Source organism: Falco punctatus (genome assembly GCF_963210335.1).
Source record: "Falco punctatus genome assembly, chromosome: 11".
NCBI classification, from domain to species: Eukaryota; Metazoa; Chordata; class Aves; order Falconiformes; family Falconidae; genus Falco; species Falco punctatus.
Genome location: NC_137591.1, coordinates 31,749,026 through 31,772,025, shown reverse-complemented (window position 1 = coordinate 31,772,025; position 23,000 = coordinate 31,749,026). Strand labels below are relative to the sequence as shown.

At 39.0% G+C, this 23,000-nt stretch overlaps 1 protein-coding gene across 1 annotated transcript in view; it reads right to left on the bottom strand.

Annotated features, from left to right (window-relative positions):
* HMCN1 (hemicentin 1) overlaps positions 1-23,000 on the bottom strand; it is a 224,581-nt gene that overhangs the window by 159,043 nt on the left and 42,538 nt on the right. The window contains exons 2-4 of the mRNA XM_080406436.1: positions 9,875-9,945; positions 5,678-5,836; positions 5,033-5,155 (exon numbers count right to left, since the gene is read on the bottom strand). Coding sequence (XP_080262562.1) covers positions 5,033-5,155; positions 5,678-5,836; positions 9,875-9,945 — 353 coding nt within the window. The remainder of the gene's footprint in view (positions 1-5,032; positions 5,156-5,677; positions 5,837-9,874; positions 9,946-23,000) is intronic.

Here is a 23,000-nt window from a genome sequence, read left to right as displayed (position 1 = left end):
ACCTGCCCTGATGTCAGGTCATTTCTTGGAATGCATACTGAAACCTGGAAAATCTATGGAGCATGGTCTGTATTCCCATCTGTTTATTCTGCGTCTCAAGAATATTTCTCAAACAGTCAAAGCAACAGGATTTGAAGTTAACTGTTTCGTTGCTCAAGTATATGTAGGCTAATACTTCTAACCAAATTGAAAAACATTAAAATAATGCTTTTTAAATGCATGTCTAACATTATGAATGAGACAATGCATGTGAAAATTCTACTATGAAAATAAATTGTAAGTTATATATGTAAGTATAATTACACGTATAAAAAACACACAACTGAAAAGTTCCTTAGCATTGCATCTCAAGCTCTTCAAAGCTAGGAAACAAAAGATCTAAGCCTGCCTGCTTTCAAATGTCTTTAAAACATCCTTTTCCAGTTGTTTTATGACAATCCTTACACAGATGATCACTTTTTTACCCCCAGAAAGTCCAAGTTCAATACAAGACAGAGAAAGGACAGCTGTAACTTTTTTTTCCCCTTCCTAGTTTGGCATTCACTGTACAATACATGTCTTCAGAGTAGAAGCATACTCTCCAAGGCAGCATTCAGCCACGCCTTCCATGAAACCATCCCTTCTTTTTCTGTGAAAATGGATACTGACTATTTGGGACAGAGAGAAGAGAAAGGAATAAATAGAGCTATGCAAGAAACCTTAATTCTATGCTGTAATTTTGAGCTTTTGACTTTGTCACCTTCCTATTATTCTTGTAAAGCAACAGAGGGGCATTTTACATTTTTAACAAAGCAGTACAAAATTTAGAATTGCTTTCTCATGTGGCATCATCCAACATACGATTGGTTCACACACACTACAGACCCTTAACACTAACCTGAGCTGTGTAGGTACTACTTCTAGGTTGCCATCCTCTGTGAGGACTAACAGCCAGGAGAAATAGAGTGTTTTCCAGTGGGCTTAAGAGACTTCTGTTCACAGCAAAACATTCATGAGTGTGAAGAATACTGAACTCCATTCCAGATCCACATCATCTTACAGACGTCAAGCTTCTGCACCTTCCCCACAAGAATGACCCCTTTTGCATCATTCATTTTAACATGTTCCATTACCAGTCTCACCCTATCGGTCTTCAGTCCCCTCCCAATCTCCTCTAATTCACAGGCTTGTCACCCAAAATCCAAACCCTTTTTCACCTAGTCTCATCCACCTTTGAAGTCAACAATATCCCCTTTTTTTTGCCAAAGCCAACGCCATGTTTCCAGTCTCCTTCACAGTCATTCTCAGTTCTCCTCCCATCAATGTTCTATATATGGAACATCTGATTTAACTTTACTTGCTTTAAAAATCAGTAAGAAAGCTGTATTTTTAAGCAGTCTAGGGAAAATTTTTCCTTCTTATAGAAAGGTTAGAATAAGAAAAATCAAGTAAGTGTTTCAATATTAAAAGAAACTGAAAACTACTACTACGCACTTAGCTTATTTCTTGTGAACTCCCAGCTTTAGCCATACTGATCAGTCCAGCTTGTCACACACAGTAATGACTCATTTTTACCACAATCAAAATGGCCTGGAGGCGTGATCTGAACCACCAATAACTAATCTCCACTATTTTTAAGCTGTACAAAATTCATACTATGCTGATCATCACTGTTCATCTTAATCCCAGTTCTGGCATCAGTACAAACCTTTGGGCACCGGAATAATTTACAGGAATTTCCTTACAGTACTCCATTATGACGGGAGTAAGTGTGGCACAATATAACTTCAGGTCAAAATTAGCACCTTCTGGAAAGATGAATAAAATTGGATATGGTAAGAACAAATTCTGTATTTTTATAAACAGGAGAATTTAACCAATGTTCAATGAGTATTCTCAATGCATTTTAGTTTTGAGCAACTATTGCAAATTAAGCCCTGAGCCTACACAACCTCACAGCAGCAAAGGAGATCTCTCCCTAAAGAAATAAGTTTCAAGATCAGGACTTAAATGCTTTGATAAAACAAACATAATAACCTAGAGACATCGAAGACAAAATGAGAACGCTACTGTTCTTTGGGATGAAAGGACATCCATTTTAGAACTAATTCAATAGGACAAAAATCTCAAAACTAGAGAGCAGGACACAACTTAATTTGTAGTTAAGTATAGTATTCACAAGTTGTTAATAGCAGCAGAACTTCAAAACCAAAATTTGAACAGTAAACCTTTCCCTTTTAAGGACTCTGATCATTAAATACTTTTCCTGCCTTATAAACCTGGAATCAGATAATTAACCAAATTTTACCAAATTATTTGGCCTCTTACTATTAGAAACCTGTCATGGGTTTTGAGTATAGTTACCTCTGGAGATGATGTTACACCTGATGCTCCAAATGAAGGAAATATCTAGAAGAATTTTAGAAAGTAAGGACAAAACTTGTGCTTTGGGCTTTAAGAATATTCTTATTAATCTAATTAATAGAAACCATGGCAAATTTGTCAAAATATGATGTTCCCCTCACACCATTAGGAGCGCTTCATTCAGTAATTAAGTGGAGATACTTACATATTTTACACTTTGCTGGACTGAACCCAACACAGTTTTGTCAATCAACAGTAATTTTGACCAAGTTAACTGTAATATTTGAGATCATAACAACTTCTTAAGAAGTGAAAAAAAGCAGAAAGCCTTCTTAGCCTCCTTGATAACACAAGCATTGGATAAGTATCAAGTACTGTTTTGTTGTGTTTCCTTGTAGCTAGCTTACACTATTGCTTCATTCTCCACTTAATGCACAAAGGGCAAGCATGAGAGCAATGGTTTGAAACTTCATACACTAAAAATAGCTTTGTTTGGGTTTTTTGGGGGTAGAACAATCAAAAAATGTTTTAACAAAACAAGACTTTGGTTTGGCAGGGTATTCACAGTCAGTGATTTTGTAGCTCTTTCCTAATCTACACTTCAGCATGTCTCTAGACCCCAAACAGTGAATATGTTTGAGGATTTATAAACTTCATTCTTTACACATCATTGACTACTCTGATAAAGAGGGCAAGTTTTATTTCTGTTGAATTTTGCCTGAAGGCTATAACAAACTCAAATTACTACTACATCTCCTGTTCATTTGCATCCATCCACTGGTAGATACATTCCTTGCACACAGGATTTCTGATCCAGAACCGCAATCTGCAGCAAAGGTTTTATTTGGGATGACAGCATTTTGGTAAAGTAATTTTCACAGTCCCTTAGCCCAGACACAGCTTTATGTAAGGTCAATGATCACTAAAATTATTTCAGAGCCTTTTGGGTTTAATGCAAATGGTTCAGCAGTTACTGTGGAAGACTTGTGAAAGTGATTTTAGAGGTGGTTTATTTTCGGGGGTTTTTGGGGTTGTTTTTTTTTTTGTTTGTTTGTTTGTTTTTTACCTAGGCGATCTCTTACAGCCTATGGCCACTGAAAGGAGATGCAATTATATTAAGTAGTGTGCTGTTCCCTCCCCCTCAAAAAAACCCTGCAAGAGTAGCACCTACTGATATCACCACTTGCTGATATCAATCTCTGGCTCTTCTGCAGGCCACAGGCTGTCTAGCCCACAGATGAGGAGCCTATTATTTGCTCCGAGGAAATGCCAAGATGAAGCAGGAAGGAGGGGAAAGCGGCTACTGAAACCCCCTGCTGCAAACCTTCCTCAAAATTCAAAGGCAGACTAACCACTCAAGCAGAAGCTGGTATTCTTAGAAACAGGAAAGTGCCTAGAAGTTCAGAAAGCGGAGGCGGGCAGCCAGCCGACAAAACGGTGCGTGCCAGCTCCATTTAAGAACACGGTGTTGCTTAGCACCTACAAGTGGCTTTTTCTGCTCACTTCTGCCTCCCAAAAGCCGCAAAATCCAAAACCAAAACAATCAAACAAAACTTTATCCTAAAACTTCAGTCCTGGCAAAGAGCATTGGCAGTATCACGATCCCTTCCATATAAAGGGGTTTCATGGAGTCTCACAGAAAGAAGTTTTACCCTTCATATACAAGTAATTGCAAAATGCAGGTCAGTAACTGTGCAATCCCAACAGTGAATTTCTTTTCCTCTGACTTTTAACCCATCTAACTTTTGGAGAATAAATCATCTGAGAAGTTCCTTTTTTTGATCACCTTCGCATCATTGCCAATACCTTACAACATCCCAAATAAGAACTTCAATTTTCCTAGGCAACAACAGTAGAAAACTGCAATTTATCTCCAACATTTGTCATTGTCCAAATTCTAGTAAAGAAAGAAAAATGAACAAACCAAAGTAAATTTTTATTAAAAAACTTCATCCAGCTATTGCTTATACCAGGAAGTCAAAGGGAAACATTTACAACACTTATAAACAATTCCAGCTCCCCAGATAACTAACATGTGATTTCATCTCCATCCAAATTATTTTCTCATGCGCTATTGAAATTCATTCCTGCCCATGGCTCACTGGAGTTTTCAAAGAAAATAGTCATTCCAGACTGTGGGTCAGTAATCACAATCACTAGCAGGTCAGCAGAGCTGTCAAAAGTATTGACACAATAACTTCAATGAAAAAGGTACCACAGTTAATTTGTAAACAATGGAAGCCTGCTAGCTCAAACCTATCTGTCCATAACCTGAGGAACGTTTCCGGCCAGGCTTATTAGCAATCCTCTGCTCGCTAACAAAATGCTCATTTAAAGCTGATACTGCACTCTCATTCAGAGCAGTAACGCCACTGGGCTACTCAGAGCACAGAACTGCTCCTTGTTTTAAAGGCTCTCCTCCTGGCACAGGTAGAGGGAAGTTGGTGAAGTTCTGTTTGGATGTGGCAGTTCACATTTCCCTACCATTAACAGGAGTCACAGAATTGCATCCCAATATAGCAGACAGAAAAAGAAGGAAGAGAAAGGTGGAACAGAGTCCGCATACCAACAGTAAAACACTTAGAAATTCCCCTTATGCTCCCTAAATCACTTTCAGGCCATTTAAAGACATAGAGTATAAGCCCCTACCTTTTTTCCCCCATATATTGCAGAACTCAAGTGAAGTTACCTCATTAACTTGTTTTTTATCCAAGTGAAAAACTTGACCAGAACTCGTTGAAGCAATTTCTTCATAGACCTTGTAACCAATATGATCCCTGTCATCACAGTCCCCAGTCAGCACAAATACTACCTATATTTAAAATAACAATAATAAAAAAGGTCATTTAGCACACGGTGCAAACTTTAGTAGAACATCGTAAGGCATGGCAACAGAAGAACTGTGTCACTTGGCATGGGTTCACATTACTCTGCATGAAGGACAACCATATTGCACTCACCACTGATGGGGAAAAGCAGTGAAAAAGAAAGAGACAAGAATCACTTTAGAAATTATACTCATCTATCAGCACTTGTACAGAATACTTATTTCAGAACAATATAAAAACATGAAGTGGTAACCTGACCAAGAATACATACACTGGTAGAAGATTCAGTTGCAATATTTAATTCACAATATTAAAAGTATCAAAATATAATCAAAATATCAAAATATAAAAATATTTTTAACTTTATATTTTTAGAAAAAAAAATCCCTAGAATAGCAGTATTACGGTCCCCTCCAAATCTCACATAGAAGAATTTTACACTTCTAAATGGATAAAACAGGGCATTAAATACATAAAGCAGCTCAGAATGTAAATCCCCTCTGTACCTGTGATTGCTTCTGTTGAATGAGTTGAAGTACTTCATGGGTTAGTCTATAATCTTTGGATCGTGCATCAGTAAATACATAGATGAAAGAACCAGGAAGAGAAATTTCTAGAGCGATCTTTATTGCCCCAATGCTCATCTCTGGACAGTCTCCACCACCCTGTTGACAATTAGAAGGAAAACAAAGCATTATTATAAGGAAAAAAAGCATACCAAATAAGTTACTTTCTTTTGGGATATTCAGGACAGATGCTTTCTCAGCTTCTAATATTTTGTTCACTTTTATCATCCTAAGCATTGTATGGTTTCTGCAGAGTGCTGTCTACACTCACACTCACAAGCAGCAACTGCAAGAACTCCTTAGGGAAAACAAAGTCAAAGGAAGGGTTGTGGTTAGCCCTGAAAACAGCTGGTGTCACGGTCACTCTTATCTTTTCTGAGAGCATCATATTTTGTTTAGCTCCAGCTCCTGTGACAGCTCCATTTCCTATACTCACACGCTCCCTTACTGGCTGACAATTTAATTGCTCTGGTGGTACGCAGCAGTCATGGGAGGTCACGGTCATAGACGCAGATGGGAAATTATCTCAGCTGAGCAGCGATGAGCTCCAGGAGGACCTTTAGATACCAGAACAGCAAGAACTTGACCTAAACTTAACACTGCAGGGCAGCCAGCGCAAGGAGCTCAGCAGAGGGGCACAGGTGATGTGATCTCGGTGACCTGTATTGCTAAGTAGACAGCTGCACAGCTGGAGATTTTTCAGACCATGTGTTCAATCAAAATGCTTCCAAGTATGACTAACTTTATATGAAAAGATCAGTTTCTTTTCCTAAATCAAGAATTAGAGGAAAATCCTGCTTTAAAAAAAAGTTCACTTTAGCTTCCATAAAAAAAAAAAAAAAAAAATCAACTGGCATACCGAATACAGAACTTTCCAAAGAGCTGAAAACAAACTGTATAAACTGCCCTTGTAAACAGCAACAGATCTTTGCACTTTCAGGATTAAATATAAAAGTTATTTTTTTTATTTCTACAATCAACATGCCTTCACACATACCTGCATATAAATCACATGCTGGGAAGGAAGAAAAATGATAATGCAATTGTTGCATCTAAATTTAATTCCTGGGATGCCATAAAAAAAATTATGTTTTGAGGTTAAACATTCACATAGACATATAAACCAGAAAAAAACCTTGCCTCCCACAGTCCCCAGTCCTCAGGAATTTCAGCTCTTCCCAATGAAACGTTCATGTCAGTAACAATTTTTAATCAGTATTTTTAGTCCTATTTCATACAAGACTATGAATAAACTTCTCATCTACGTTAAGGAACATGTACGCCGTTACCATGTCCTTTTTATAAGTCAGTACTGTCTGAATGTAGTCTTATTTTTATGGGAAAAGCAAGTGGTAGACTCCAGACAGCCTGAAACTCAAGAGATAATTCTCCAAACACATTTTTGACACACATGTCAAAACTTTATCTTGGCAATGCTTATACAATCCTATGGGACAGATCAGCATATCCCAGTTACTTGTCTCCTGCTCTCACAAAGTGAGTATCATATTCAGCAAAAGACTCTTCCATGTAAAGCTTTTCTTTGTAGGCAAAGTCAAGATAATAGCTAATTTCTACAGACACCTACTTGGAACAATAAAATCTATTCCCACTTCAGGCCTGCTTGATTATTGCCTCATGTAATATTCTCTATGGCAGCATCTATTTTCTACATATAACAGGAAAGCACTGCTGAACAAAATGGTTATTCTGAGAGCAAGCACAAAATTTTTTATTCTTATAACACAGAAGAGGGATATTCTCAAAAGGCAGCTAGGTAGAACTATGAAAGAGAAATGTAATACATTAAAAAAAAAAAAAAAAAAGACAACAATCTTCCTTTAAATGTTTCCTGCTTTTCTCTCCAAACTGCAATTAAATATGGTTACAATTGCCTTGTGAAGTTTTCTGAAAAGACAAAAAGCTCAGCAAGTCTCATTTTCCGTTCAGGTTGGATAGGCACACAGAAGTTTAGGTTGTTAGCTGAGCTAATTGATACTACTCACATTTCTTATGTCTTAATTTAATAGCTACATAACCATTTACTTAAATAGCTTGTAACCACTTACAGATACATAAATTCATTATCTGATTTAAAAAAAGTGTTATCAACAACTCTTAAAGAATACTACTTCCATTAAGTAGTCATTTTTACACTGAGAAATACTCAGATAAGGTCCTTTCATAACTGTTGATGCAAGTGCGTTAACATATATATCTCACAGGATCATGTAACACTCAAACTAGTGAATATACTTTGAAATGGGTTTATATAGACAAGATTTAAGTGTATTGCTTATGTAAATAAACATCCATTGTGAAAACTGTATTTAATACAAGAATACACTGAACTAAAAACAAAAAACAAAAAACAAAAAAAACCCCACACACCACACTAATTTTTACACAATGTCAAATGCCAGCCAAAAGCCTATTTCTAATGTCACGTACAAACCCTTCAATCATTCTGTGACCAGATAGTTTTGTTGGAAAACAAGGGCTGGGCTTATCCTGATGTCTAGGGAGGACCAGCTTTGCAGTATTCCCAGAGAGCATATTAGATCAACATATATTGGTCTAATATGTTACACATATATTTTTTTATATATATATATATATATATGTAAAAATATAAGACTCCTTAAAATAATTTATCTTCACTTTAGTTTTGGCTTTGTTCATTAATGAAAATATTTGCTTCACACCCTATTTCAAAATGAACCTACCTTAAAACTTCCCCTACTTTCACAATATTAATTCTTACATCTTTTAATTGTGTTTCTAGAAAAAATACTAATAATAAACATACACAAAGTGTTCATTTTCTGGGAGACCTACTGCAAGATGATCTATCAGTCCTGTTCTAATAACTTTTTTAATTTATATTTTGGCTCTTCACCAATATAATGAATGAATGCAAGTCCGTGAAAGTCTTAATTTTGTTCAATAAGCACATCTTGAAAGTAATTACAAAATACGCAATCCATCAGGATTAAAGAAAGAAGCCTTAAATTCATTAAGCAGTAACTTAAAAACAACTTGCCTGTAAATGAAGAGTTTTAAATTCCTAAAAGCTTTATTTAAGTCATATACCTTTTAGAAATCGCTGTTATTTTCCAGTACAGCTATTTAGAAAACAAAAAACTGAAGACTGGAAGGATTTTTAAAGTTTAAATTTCCCCCATGAAGAAGAAAAGGAAAATAGCTGGCATCTTCTGCCTCCTTCAAAATTTACTATTGTTTTCTTTGAATTTCTATCTTTCTGCCAACTTGTAAACTACTTATTCTTCCCAAACTAGCACTATTGGCTTTCAAAAAGTATTTTATTACAGGGATTACACCATGTGCCAGGTTCTAAAGGAGCGTCTGTCTGGCACTACGGACTCCTGCAAGGTTCTCCACAGATCAGAAGCATTTTGCTTGATTAGAAAAGACAAGACAATAGGATCATATTTTTCTTTCAGTAAGGGTAACTCCATTCCAGTACTTCCCTTTCTTTCCATCACCCAATCCAGATGTCATCTGTGGTTTATTCTCACCCAGGGGAAGTCCACCAAGGGAGACACACTGGTGTGCTAGTTCAAAAACTGCCACTCGTCTCCTACGCACAGCTACAGAAGCAGTTCACAGGTTGTGCATAAGACGAGTACTGGAGTCAGCCCGATGCCTTTGAAGCAGCAGGAGCTCAGTAACACATGGCAGTGAAGGCAGTACCCAAGTAATACTTGATGGGGCTTACAATCTTTTCATACCTATATTAGTTCATTGAAGTAAAGAAGAGTTTTCATGGGAAATAAGTTCCAGAACATAGTAAAACAGATCATAAAAGTGTCTACGAACAAGTGGCAGGACTAATTAAAATGCAAAAAATGTTAGCATTATCTAATTATTCTTTCTTGTGTTACTGAATTGAGTCCCCATACAATGATGTAAGCTAAGACAAAATAATTAACCATAATCATATATTAAGGTGATCAGAGAACAGGAAGATCGCTGTTTGTGCGGGCAAAATGACAGAGGTTAACAGCCTACATCCTGATGAAGCATTATAGCAGAAACATCAACATGAGAGGAAAGAGTAGAGGGAGGAAACAGGGCCTTTGCTAGAACCACATAGAGAAGTAACAAGTTACTCACCTGAACATAAAGTTCCCTGAGTTCAAACTGAAATTTCTTGGGATCTGTAGTTATCGTCACTGGACCAATTTCTAGGATGAAAAAAATTGGGAAAATATGAGAAAAACAGAAAGTTATCAAAAGACAACTTCAATTGAAGAGCTAACTGTTTCAGATTTATAACAATCCAGTAATAGAGAAACTACAAGCATTTAACAGAAAGGAGTCAGGAAGAATGAAATTATATACCCAGTACTGAAATCCATGATTCCAAATCTCCTATCATTCCAGTATTAACAACTCCTAGGTATCTTAAACATTTATAGGCATTCTGTGTTGTGCTTCTTTCACAGTTGATTTTGACTGATCCTTTAATTGCTCTTAGTAGTCGGAAGGGAACAGACACCCTTGAAACAAACACGGCTGCACCAAAACCCACTGTATTTTTCCAGGAACAGTTGTGTAGGTGAACATGAAGGAGAGGCCTCTCTGAACACAATACGCACACTAGCTTCACATCTCTTGCCTGCGAGCCCAATGCCCAGCCTCAGCATATCCAGCAGCAGTTGCCAGAAAGAATGAAAACAGAATCAACTCCATTTCTTGTGTTTGCCATGCCTTTGTATATCGAGAAAAGGGCATTGGAGTCAACTGGGCTGTGGACTGGGCTGTGTAAGCAACAGCAGCACATATTTGAGCATTTCCCAACCACACTAGCTGTACCACAAGCCTCCCTCTGCCCCTTCAACAATTGCCTTCCTAATTGGTATCAAATGTGATTCCAACCAGCTGGTTTCCTACGGCTGTGATTTCCTGACAGTTTACCTTAATCTGTCTTGGCACTCATGCACTTCATTCTTTCCCTGGCCTAGGCAGGCATTCCTGCCCTGTCCTCACGCCAGTAATGGCATTCATCTAACTCAGCAAGCTGGGTCAGGGTGCTAAGCCAAAAATAAATAAATAAATAGAAAGACAGGCACAAAAAGAAAAAAAGTGAATAGATTTCTACTAGTTTAATGCCCCAAACCACTCATTAAAAGATCAGCTGAGTACCAGCACACAAAATGGGGTTCAGTTACATTGTCAGAGTAAAAGAAAAGCATGAAACTGCAGCTGTGTCAATTTAATACAGCTGTTGCTTGCATGGAAGCACAGCCTCAGCAGACCATGCAGCATGTTCCAAGCTCTGTAAAAGTTAATATGTACTTATCTTCCATATAATCTAGACATTTTCCTTTTTTAAGCAGTCCAAAGTTTTATTTCACTGGCGTTTCAACAACAGCCATTGCTAAAGTCTACTACAATCACACATGCATTTGCTGGGGGGGAGGGGGGGGCTCTATTTACAAGTGCCTTTTGCAAAATATAGGGTTTCATCTGTTTGAAAGTCACTCGAATCACACAAAACCTTTCCTAGAATATTAAACTGTCTTCAGTTTACTTCTGTATAGCAGTAAAGAACATTCACAAATATCATGAAAAGAGCAATTATAAGGATTCATGGTTCCTCTACATCATCCTGCCATGCTCACACTCTTACCACTCCACCTGGTACCATCCTCCCTTGAGTATTCTTTAAACCAAACACCTGTAATAAAGCTACCTCCAAGTTGTTTACTTCAAATCCATCCCCTGCCAACCATTGTTCTAAAGCATGTAATAGAATGGGGTTTATACATATAGTAAAACCACAAGCTCCATTATTCCCCACCAGTTGAGGGATTACATTTTTCAATTCTAGAGCAGTAAATCCTTTGGAAAGGTTTTCTTTCCCTATAAAATAAAGATCTGAAAAGCAACATTACTTCAGCCAAGCTACAACAGCACACCCAGTTTAGATCGGATGAGAGTTCTGCCTTGTTGCTCAGCAGGCAGCAGGGGCTCGCTCCAGCAGCGCCAGCGGGTGCCAAGTGTGAGCCGGTGCCAGCATCCCGCAGGGACCATGCCGGCCAAGGCTCTGGCCGCCCTCTGGTGTGAGCTCAGCAAAGAGCAGGTCTTCCAAATAGCACTAGACTAGAGGTTAGAAAGGGAGCGTGGCCCAGTTGGCGTCAAGTAGAGGGTTACCTGGTGTCAGGGCAGAAATGAGAACTTTGCAGGAGCTGTGCAGAGGGCAGATGTCCACAGGCAATTCTGCAACCAAGGCAGAGCTCATCAGCTTCTCCTGAGATCAAGCAAGGCCCCAAGTAGGAGTGAATAGGGTCATTCACATCTTCAGGAATCATGACCTCCTCTAACGGACAATGACACCGACACTCCCAGCGTCAGAAAGCAACCCTCTACGTCATGCTAGTGCTTCGTGTAAACCTACAGTCAGTTTTCCAGCCACTAAACTAATTAATCACTGATACAGAAGGCATCTGGAATGGTGACAGCCACCCAACTCTAGGCTGGCATTGCTTCCCCCATCCGTATGATCCAAACTTTGCTCGGTTGTGTGGCAGTCATTCAGCACTCTTCCCATGTAGCTTACAAGCCCATTGTTCCAGTCTAAATGGTGATGTGACTGATTCTCATCATATGAACATTCACCAACTTGTACCAAGAAACCCAGCATCTACTGTCTTTCGCATGCTGTTGTGCCACCAGCTCATGGGCTGCTTGCCAAAGAAGCCGTAATAGCCTTCACCAATTTAATCTTCTTTTATCTTCATTCTGCTGCCTCAAGTACAACCCAAGCAAGACTGTTCCATCAGTGCAGGTAAACACAGGCCTTCAAAGCATCCAGAATAGACAGAAGTGAGAAGAAATTACCAGAAGTGCTTAAAGTTTACTTGCCAGCTAGAAACTCTTTCCAAAAAGGACTTTTGGTGAGAGAACTTGCTATTCTTTCCAAGCACAACAGAAAGTTATTATAGAAGCTTAAATTACTGAAATGGTAAGAACCCAAAAAACTGTGAAGTCTAAACCAAGTTGCAGTCATCAACCTGAACATGGCTCTGTAGAACCAGTGCCCTGAGGTGGGTCTGAGATCCCAATGCCTGTGCAATGCTAAACTACAGCACTGTTAAAGAACGACATAAACCATGGTGGAGAACTGTTCTTAGCACTTTCAAGATGCTAGCTGTGAAGCCTGAGTTCAGGCAGAGTCCCTGAAGACACTTAAAGGGTTTAGCAGTTGTACAGTACCACGCTGTACAAGTTCACCCTGCGTAAAAGCTTTCATCTAAACAATGCTTAAAAGCTTTGTGGCACCAAACTAAGCCAAGACATAAAGAGCACGCAGTCAAGTTAACAAAAAACAGCAGACAATGCAAAAAGAAAGACCAATGTATCAGTGCTCAGAATAGGTTTTGGTGTCTGAGAAAAGCAGGGGAGGCACAACTGTTGTGCATCTTTAACAGTATGCATATAGCCTGGCAACCCATAGGTCTCATTGCACATTTATCCATATCCAAAATACCCCAAAGTCTCAGTAACTGCACACAGAAGTCAAGCACTTAAGTCAGACATTCCTCAAATGAAGCACAGTCACAAATGTAGTATTCTAAATACAGAATATACTCAGAAACCAGACTCTGCAAACACTCCAAGCAGAAGAAAAAAAATAAAATTTTAAAGTTTCATTAGTTCTTTAGGCAAATATTGACATGAAATACTCTAACAGAATACGTCCATTCTGATGCTAAAGTATTAATCCATTTTTATGCACCAATACTTTGGGAATATTTTGGACTAGTTTGTTAAATTCTTCCCACTGCTCCCTGCTCCAAAGCTGTGCCCAGTCCTCTGGCAATTGTGTGAAAGGTGAAAAACCCGATACAGACACAGCAAGGCAGCGCGTCTCTGTTAGGCAGCAACTAAACTCTCGTCTTAAGCGTCCAACATAAATGCCAGTTCTTTCAGACTGACTTGGTGATCCAAGACTTGACACTGCACACACAGATAAAACTTGTAACACAGGAAAGGAAAGGTATTTTAAAGGAACGGTTGTGCATTACTGAACAAAGCCTGGACTTCCTAAACTGAAATCACAAAACTCAACGTAACTACTATGGTATTTGAGCGTGTACCTAAGGAATTAAATATGACAACATAAAATCGATTACCAGTCCATTTGACAGAGATTATGAATCTTCATACTTCCTTTCTGAGGTAAATCTGATAAAAACCATCTCCTTTGTAAATAAGAACAGCCCATAGTAACCTGAGAAACTTGCCATTCTAAAAGATCCAGATGTTTTCCCATTACTTTCTGCTCCAATCTCAAACAGCTACATGTTTAGATACAAGCTGAACAGCAAGAACATTGTTAAAACCACAAATTACCCACTGACACACAATCACACAATTACCACTAAGGGTGATTGCAAATTTGGCACTCCCTTAATACTGACCACGTAAGACATCTGCACCAAATATCTGTTTTGGACAGCTGGATGTTTTAGGAGATCTACCAAAGGAACACGGAAGCCATTTGTCTACCTCTCATCAACTAAGAACACTGAATTTGTTTGTCCTGGAAGAAAAAAAAAAAAAAAAAAGCAGCTCTGATTTATACTTGGTAGTTGAAGGAATTCTGGCAGAGATGCCAAGTCCTGTGGAACACTCTCACCCACAAAAATCCTTCTAATTCAGAGCAAGGACGTTTCCCCGATGCAAAACCATATCCAGGATTAAAACAAAGCATTACCCCAAAAAGCCTGCACATCTTCGGATACTTCCAAAGAACACATAAACTTCAGAACTAGTACACTACAAAAGAAGAAGAAAAAAAAAAGCAACAGCAGCAACAAAAACCTGATATTTTCATAACAAATGTAAATTAGAACAGCCTTTTACTGCATTCCTGTTTTGTTACACAGAATAACGTGTCATCCCAATTCTACTAGTTTATTGGTATGGTGTCAGAATTGTGCAGATTATTACCAGTGCTGCATCTTTGCAATGGAAAGTATAGCCCTCCAGCCTAGAACTGATCACTTCTTCATCAGGTAGCATCCAGCTCAAGAAATACATCGTTTCCAACATCTTGTAACACAAAGACTGAGTGGCAATTATCTTCTACGTTCTTTTCTACTGACAAAGTGGACTGAGAAGTTCAGCACTAGGCATCTGAAAAATAAGGATCTGTACTCAGAAAAGCATGCATGTTTTTTAAACACCCACTATGAAAACTTTTATATCACCATGAAAAATCATTTTCAGAGCTGCAGTAAACATGAGATCACCGCATCTTCATCAGGAAGTTGCATTTACAAAGCAATCACAGTTCTCACCATTCACTGCAGATTTAAGTGTCGTGACTCAAGTGAAATAGTATGAATAGAGAATTTACAGGTCAAACTATGCAAATGAGTTATTTGTATCTTCACGCTGTAAAATGTATGTCTTTTCACACAATTTTGGGAGATTCTGATCTAACGGGATCATTGAAAATACACGTATGGCAAAGGCCAGGTGTGGGGCGGGGAAAGATGTTTTATTATGCAAATGGAATTAGGTAACCCAGTGGAGGCACCCTAGCATACATTTCTAACATATGTCAAGACTTAGCTCTTGAGATGTATGTCTGATTGTGGAACAAAAATAAAAGTCACACACTGGGCATGGTTACATACATTCATTTCACGAGTACTGCCAGTTTAAGCAGTTCCTGTCTTGCCTTTCCATCCAAGCGCTGCTTCCTAGCTATGGCAATTCTGAGGTTTTGAGATCAGAAGACTAATACGGGTTTCATACACACACACTCCTGCCTGCCCATATTTTATCTATATACATGAAAGTATTTTTTTTATATCAGATCTGTCTTCCAGCCTCATTTCCTGTACACGCTCTTAAGTACTTCTACCACCATAAGTGAAGAGCTGATAAAGGATTGGGAGTGATCATCTGTGACAGCTTAAACGCCTAAGCCAAGATTGCTGCCAAAAGAAATTGGTGTGCAATTATTCCATAAGAGCTGTTTGCTAAAGCCTGATGCTCAGCAGTATTATCTGATTTAATGCTCTCTTCTCAAGCTTTCTTCTCTGTATCCAATTCATTGTAAAAGCTCTGCTTATAATTATTCTGGAGACCTTTAGGAGTAGCTACCTGCCAAGGATTAAGAAAATAAGAATAATGATAGAGTTACTCTTAAGTAGCCTCCAGCCAGCTGTCTGTCTTAAGGGCACATAAGCAGAAACCTTTAATTTCCTAACAGCAAGTTGGGTCCTATACACCAGGACTTTACCTCGCTACAGAGCACTCATGAGGTGCCATCACAAACGTTTCACAGTGCTCTCTTGTCCTTTCCAATACCAGAGTGTGACATCACAGGTGCAACTAAATTAAATATAAATACCTTTAACTGCCATCTCAAATTATAGTGAACATTTTTCTTCCTCAGCTGACTGAATCAGAAGATTTTTTACCATTATGTTTTAACCATTAACACAACTACAATGCTGCTCCACTTCTAACTGCTTGCAAATTTCTATAGTACATTACTGATCCCAAGCAGCTGACTCTGAAAATAAGCTAGGTAAGTATTATTAACTCCCACCTAGGGTTAAAAAAAAAAAAAAAAAAAAAAAAGAAAACCAACCAACCAAAAAACCCCCGAAACTTAAAGGCTTTTACTTCATGCTCTGAAATGAACGACACCCTCAGCTCACATTAAAGGTGATGGGAGCTGTGTGGACAAAGACATTGCTGAATTTCTCAAGAAGCACAAGCAGCACTGGAGACGCTGCCTACAATCAGGAGTGCCCCAAGGCTAACGCACACTCCACTAGAAAGACCCTCCCAACAGACTCCGAGAGCACTGGAATAAGAAAAGATGCTTAGCACTAGAACATGTAATAAACTACTTAAAAGTTTCTTCCTAAATGATATTCCCTCATGACTTGGTTGCTTTTAGCTTTCAGACTCCAACCTGAGTATAATTAAATATTTTAAGAGCCCAAGAACTGCAGTGAACAACTTTTACCAGATTCTTAACGAGACAGAAAAATGCCAAACCAACCCAGCAAGCTCACATGTTTCCTTAATGCAGTAACTTATTTTAAATAGTTTTTCAGCCTCATGACTTATGACTATTAACTTTAATATGCAAACTTCAGCTTAAGACAACAACAGATCGGGAGAAGTCAGACTGCACACAGTTTTTCTTGAGTTGGCTCTTCAAATAAAAACCAGTCCATGCAAACTACAAAGCAGTGTTAAGCAGCCTAACCTAGCATCAGTGGAGCATTACTGCAACTCCAGCCTCACAGATGGTAATAGTCAGCACCCTCGGGCATCAAATCCTTCAGCAGTCACCACAGGGCAGTGGTCAAAAAAAAATCAGAAAGATTTAACAGGAACTTAACTAAAAGTGTGCCTTAGTAAGTGTCATGTTGATATTATGTCCAATTGTTACAACTTTTATGAGCCCAAGTAGGTTTTGTTTGGTTTTGTTGTTGTTTTTTTTAAAAAAAAAAAAAAAAGGAAAACAATAATTGCTTAAAAAAGGGGTATTATATATGTTCACATTTCTTTGAAAAAGAAAAGCTAGCTTGGAAACATAGTAGATAAAATCTAATATTATCATCTTTCGTCTACCGCAACAAGCACTAAGTTTAGCTTATGGGTTTCAGTTGCAGTTGTCTGAAAGTTATTAATCAAATGCAGTAACAAATACTAAAAATCAGCTGCTGATTTGCCCAGCACAGTAACAACTACCCCACCATTAACTCCACCTTCTTAGCACTATGGTCATAAATCACCTCTTCTACCCAGAGACATTAAAATAAATCTAGGTTTGCTACAAATTCTGTCTTAAATGGGTAATGCACAAAACAACATCAGAGTATCTCAAGCCCCTTGTAGTACCACTCACACATCACACTCACAATGGAACCACCAACAGAAAAATCTACTCCCTCGGCCTGGAAATAAGAAAAAGAAAGCTTGAATTAAATAGGCTTACAGGTTGATTATTGCTCCAATGAAATAATCCACTTCAACATCCCTTCCAGTTCCACTGGTAGGCCAGAAGATTTTATCTATTGCTGGTATACAAATAAAAGTGAAAGAGACCAGAAAACTTAACTCCATGTGGTTAAAACTTAAGTAACGCCAGTGACTACTAAATGGCCCAAATGTAAAGAGACTGACACAAAGCAAGGGTTTTTTTTTCCAGAATCCCAGCATCTGCAGGAGATCCACCTTCCTCCTCCCTTCCCTTGGTTCTTTGAACATCCCCGGAGGTCTGTCCTCATCAGGGGGCCGGCAGCCATCATTTCTGAAATGACTTTGGCTGCCCCTAGCCAGCTCTCAGTGGATGAGTGCCCAAATCACAGAACACACAGCCACAGCCGGCAACTCAGCTGACAGTCCCGAAGAGAGGCCAAAGGACTGAAAGAGCCACAGAGCTTATGCGAGTCCCTTACAGCTAGGTGGTCCCCTGCAGTCACACCTTGAGCCATCCCAGTGAACCCAGTACATACGGAACTGCTGCCTGTGCTCTTAGGCACCTCTGCTGTGCAGGGGGCTTCAGTTTTACGCTTGTCAGCCCAGTGCTGCCAATAGGACAGAAGTTCGTATTGCTGCTTTTCTTTTCCAACAGGACAAAGCCCCAGCAGGCACAAGAAGGGGGGGCAGAAGCATTTCTTGACACTACACAGCATTCAAGCTTTGACTGGTTTGCTTCCCTCAGTCCACAGTAAAGAACAGCTGATAAGGACCACGACCACAGCTTCCTCGCTGCACAGGATGGGAGCAGCAGTCCCCTCCCGAAGCTGGCCCGCGCTCTTAGCTCACACCGAACAGCTGAAAAGGTCATCAGATAACAAGGGGAAATAAACAAAACCAGAATGTAAACAACAATCTGAACAGAGTAAAATTCAGTTCATAATGCTCTTTAAATTCTTTCTCCAGACTGAACTCCAGTTCAGTCCAGGTCTATTTCTGTCTCATCTCTTGGTCTGTGTATTTTGGCAGTACCGCTTCAACACTTGTAACAGTGCTGGATAGAGAACTTACACTAAAGAATAGGGCAGGAATGAATGCAACCACAAATTCTACACTGCCGTTTTGTGATTAATAACCTTGACATGTTGAAGTCAAATCAAACACTATTTAAAACTCAATTTTTAATTCAAAAGTTGTATTTGGTATTGCATTACAAAACAAATTTATTTACTGCAACATCTAGCAAAAAATCATTCTGAACTGCTGCCCACACCACTGGCTGTGCTACTGCCAGCTGGGAATAGCTGAGCTCCACTGGGCACTGCAGATTACCACAAGCTTGCCTGTAAGGCTCCTTCTTTTTTCACCATTCTCACCATGTCCCTAGATGTATCTCACTACAGGAGGGGTCCATAGGCTGACTGGCAAAACAAAAAAAAGCAAAAAAAAAAAAAAAAAAAATCACAGCTTCTTTTATTTTTCCAGAATAGATGAATCCAATTACAAAGTCTAATTAAAAGCTTCTGCTGCTTGGAAGATAATATGCACAGATTACTTCCTTCAGAGAGACTTGGAAGATCCTTGGAGAGGGCTACCTTACTCAAGCCAAGTCAGCTTGTTGATCATGAGACATAATCAAAACTGAAAAAGCAACTGGCTTTTTCCTGCTGAAACAGCAGCCACATTGCTTCCATGAAGGATTTAGAAGTACTAATGCACTTAGCACCCACATCCACATAAAAACAGACTGCATAAGCAAATAAAGTTACCAACAGCAACTTGAGCATCCTGAGAGCAGAACCCAGTACTGCTCAGCCCATGTTGATGAGAAATACTCTACATTCATGTTATGTAGCATATAGTGGTATCCCAACTCAGGAACAGTACTCAACATGTTTAATTACTAGCCAGTTACTAATAAACCAGGAAACAATGTTTTCTGAAAGGAACCATTCTCCTAACAAGCTTTATGAAGACCACAACACTATCCACTGCTTAAAACTGTCAAGACCATGGAAACATGGACTTTCCAGAATAAGTTACCATATTCATCCTATGCTGTTATTTAACAGGCTTATGTTGTGGTAATGCCTTCACATGGTAAAAGATACTTCTTTAAGAAGAAATCATAGATAGACCTATTTCAATATGACACACCATATTCCGTTTGGGTTTCTTTGACAAGAGGGAGTTACATGACCTGGGACAAAACAGAACAGCACAACTGCTACATACGAAGCTCATACACAACGTGGTAAGTTTTAGGGGGTTTTCCTCCACAGAGGATAACAGAAACACACGAAAAGCAAAGACTGACATAAAATTCCTTCAGATGCCAGACACGATACTTGAAAAGTTATTTAAATAAATTTTGCTCTGCACATTGTCAGCAAACCACATAGGACAATTAGCCCTAAACAGGGAGGAAAAGATGAGGCTAACCACAGACCAACCTACACTTGCATAATTAAAACACAACTAAATAAATTTGCCTTAGTTTTCATATCATGCCACCTGTCTCTCAAAAGAACACAAAGGAAAAAAAAGATTTCTTTTATAAAATTCTAGGAGAATAAGACAAGATGTCATCTTGTAGAAGCTTGGTGTGTGTGTGCATGTATATACAGATGCATGAATATCATAATTTCAATATTACAAAATGCTTTATGATGTATCCCGTCAACATCCTTTGATAAGTGAGACTTCCAAGCATAAGAAAAATAATTTGAAATCAGCTGCTAGGACAAAGAGATTGTGTCACGTTCAGTACAAAACTCCTGCTATTCGACATATGAGTTTACTCTGTAGCAAAGATTTTCTTTTTTTTTTTTTTTTAATAGTGAAAATGCATCTGCTTTCTTTTTTTAAGTCAATGACAGAGTTTTTACTGATTTCACTTAGAACCGACCCCAGTTTCCCTCCAACTATTACACAATAAAATGAATTGCTAAAGGATTACCAGTGTAAAAACCATTAGAAACCCAAACTGTTTCTTTTCAGCCATTACAACTGTAAATTCAAATCTCCATGCATCACTCTAAATAAATGTCCAAGCCACAAAACTAATCCACATGCAGCTGACAGAACATGGAATTTTACAGCAGGTAACATTGTCTGTGTACACCGATTATTCACTCTGACAATATCCAGTTGCAAAGATTACCCCAGGGCTCTGACAACGGTTCCATGGTGCCTCAAAGACCACTGTGAATAAAGAAGCATCTATTTGTTTGTTAAAGCATCTATTTAAAGATGTTAGAAGGTCAGTTACTGGCATACCAGGTTAAAGTGAACGTTTTGCTCCTTTAAAAAAAAATTAATTCATTTTAATGGTGAAGACTTTCTGTATAGTTCATTTTCTATTTCTACTTAATAGATACGTTTCTTATTCCTGGTGAGGCTCTTGTTTGAAAGGTTGGACCAGATGATTTTTCAAGGTCCCCTCCAGCCTGGGCTATTGTAGGATTCTATTGCACAAGAAAGTGATGGGAAAAAGCTGCAGAAAATATGACTGCAAAATTGCTTATTTGACAGAGCCAATCTGGGCAGAAGAGGATACTGAAACATTGTAATACTATTTAAAAAAAAAAATGGTTTGGATTTAAATGTCAATTTAAAAACAAAGATGCGTCAGGTTTTTCATGGCCAGATAAGCCTCTCAAAACCTTCGCTAAAGCACTGTTTACTTTGGTAACTGGCGAGTCAGCTGGAAGCAGCTCTCTACCATCCATTAATTTTTGCCTGTATCATTTGTAATTGTGTAATTTTCCAAAAGGCACCAACAAAAACATTTTCAAGCAACAGAAATAATTCAGTAAGGGATAAATGTATTGGAACCAAGCCCAAGAAACCCGAATGGCCACCACAAGCTCAGCGTAAGGGGAAAGGAGTCACACAGCCAGGCTGAAGAGTTTCTCCATGGCTGCCAGAACAGCTTAGTAGTGACAACGGTCTTATGCGTCTCCTTCCTTTCCGTGGTCCAAACCAGTGAAAACTCCTTGTGTTGCGGCTTCTGGTTCTTCCCACTCTCACCCTGGAAAAGCGATGCACAAAGGCTGCCGCAGCAGCAGTGCAGGCTGCACGGAGGAGGTCCAGCCACAGAGTCAGCTCTAATTTGCACGCTGCAGTCCCTGTAAATTTAGCTGCTGGGAGCCACTTAACCTCATGGGAAGTAACAAAATATTCTTCTCCCCCCTCTCTCTGTACCATTGTACTTACTTCATCCCTTCAATCTGGCAGAAGAATCAAAAAACAGAACTTGTCCCCACAGTAGTCACGCAATTAATCCCTGAGAATGTTTGTTAAATAAATTCTGTTGCACAGAAGTCTCCAATTCTGACTGTGCTGCTAAGGATTTGGCTGCAAGCCAGACATACATACTTATCACTTTGGAAAGAGAATCTGCAAATTCACTGCCCTTATATAAGCTCCATGGTACATAAACAATCCCCCAATTCTTGTCTAAGCATCATTTCTCCTGACAATCACATGCTGTATAAAACTGAGATCTCAGACAGACAGCAAAACACCTAATATTAGAACACCACAATTTTTAAAATCAGCTGAGAAAAGACTAGAAGAGAACCAAAGCTGGAAGAGTTGTGCACTCATTCAGAAAGCACCAATCCCAGCTTGCTTCTCCAACTGTGACACAACAGCTCTGGGGTTTCATCACCAAGAGCTCAGCCATGCATGCAGGGGATGTTGCTGCCTTAGTGTGAGCTACCTCCATTCAGGAGTTAGCATCCTAAAAGCTCATCAGTCTTCTTCATCATCCTTCACACTCTACCTAAAATCTCTTGGGTATGAGAAGTGTTTAAGTAGATAATGCTGACCTACTAAAAGGACGTTGCTGGTGTCACCACTGAAAAAGATACAGACACAAGGATTTCATAAATTGTATGGATTAAAGCTGAATTGACTATCAATGTTTTGAACTCCACGGGGCGGGGGGTGGCGGGAAGAAAAAGAAAAAAAACATCAAAAACCAGGCAGACTTGCAGCTTTAGCTGTTACCCCTTCCCAACCTCTGCGCAGGTGAAGCAAGAGCCTTTGCTATCCACCAGCAGTGCTCCGGTGCAATGCCTTTGCTCGCTACATAAGCGGCTACCAACTCCAGGAGGCAGCCAAAGCAGCAGGTTTGGCTCAAGATAATTGAGCCACCTCAAGTGTTTTACAAGAGACTAATTTTAAGGCTACAAAGCACAGCTCACAAAAATAACACAGATACATCTAGGTTACAGGACCTGGTCCTGCAGTAGTACTGGTATGCCAT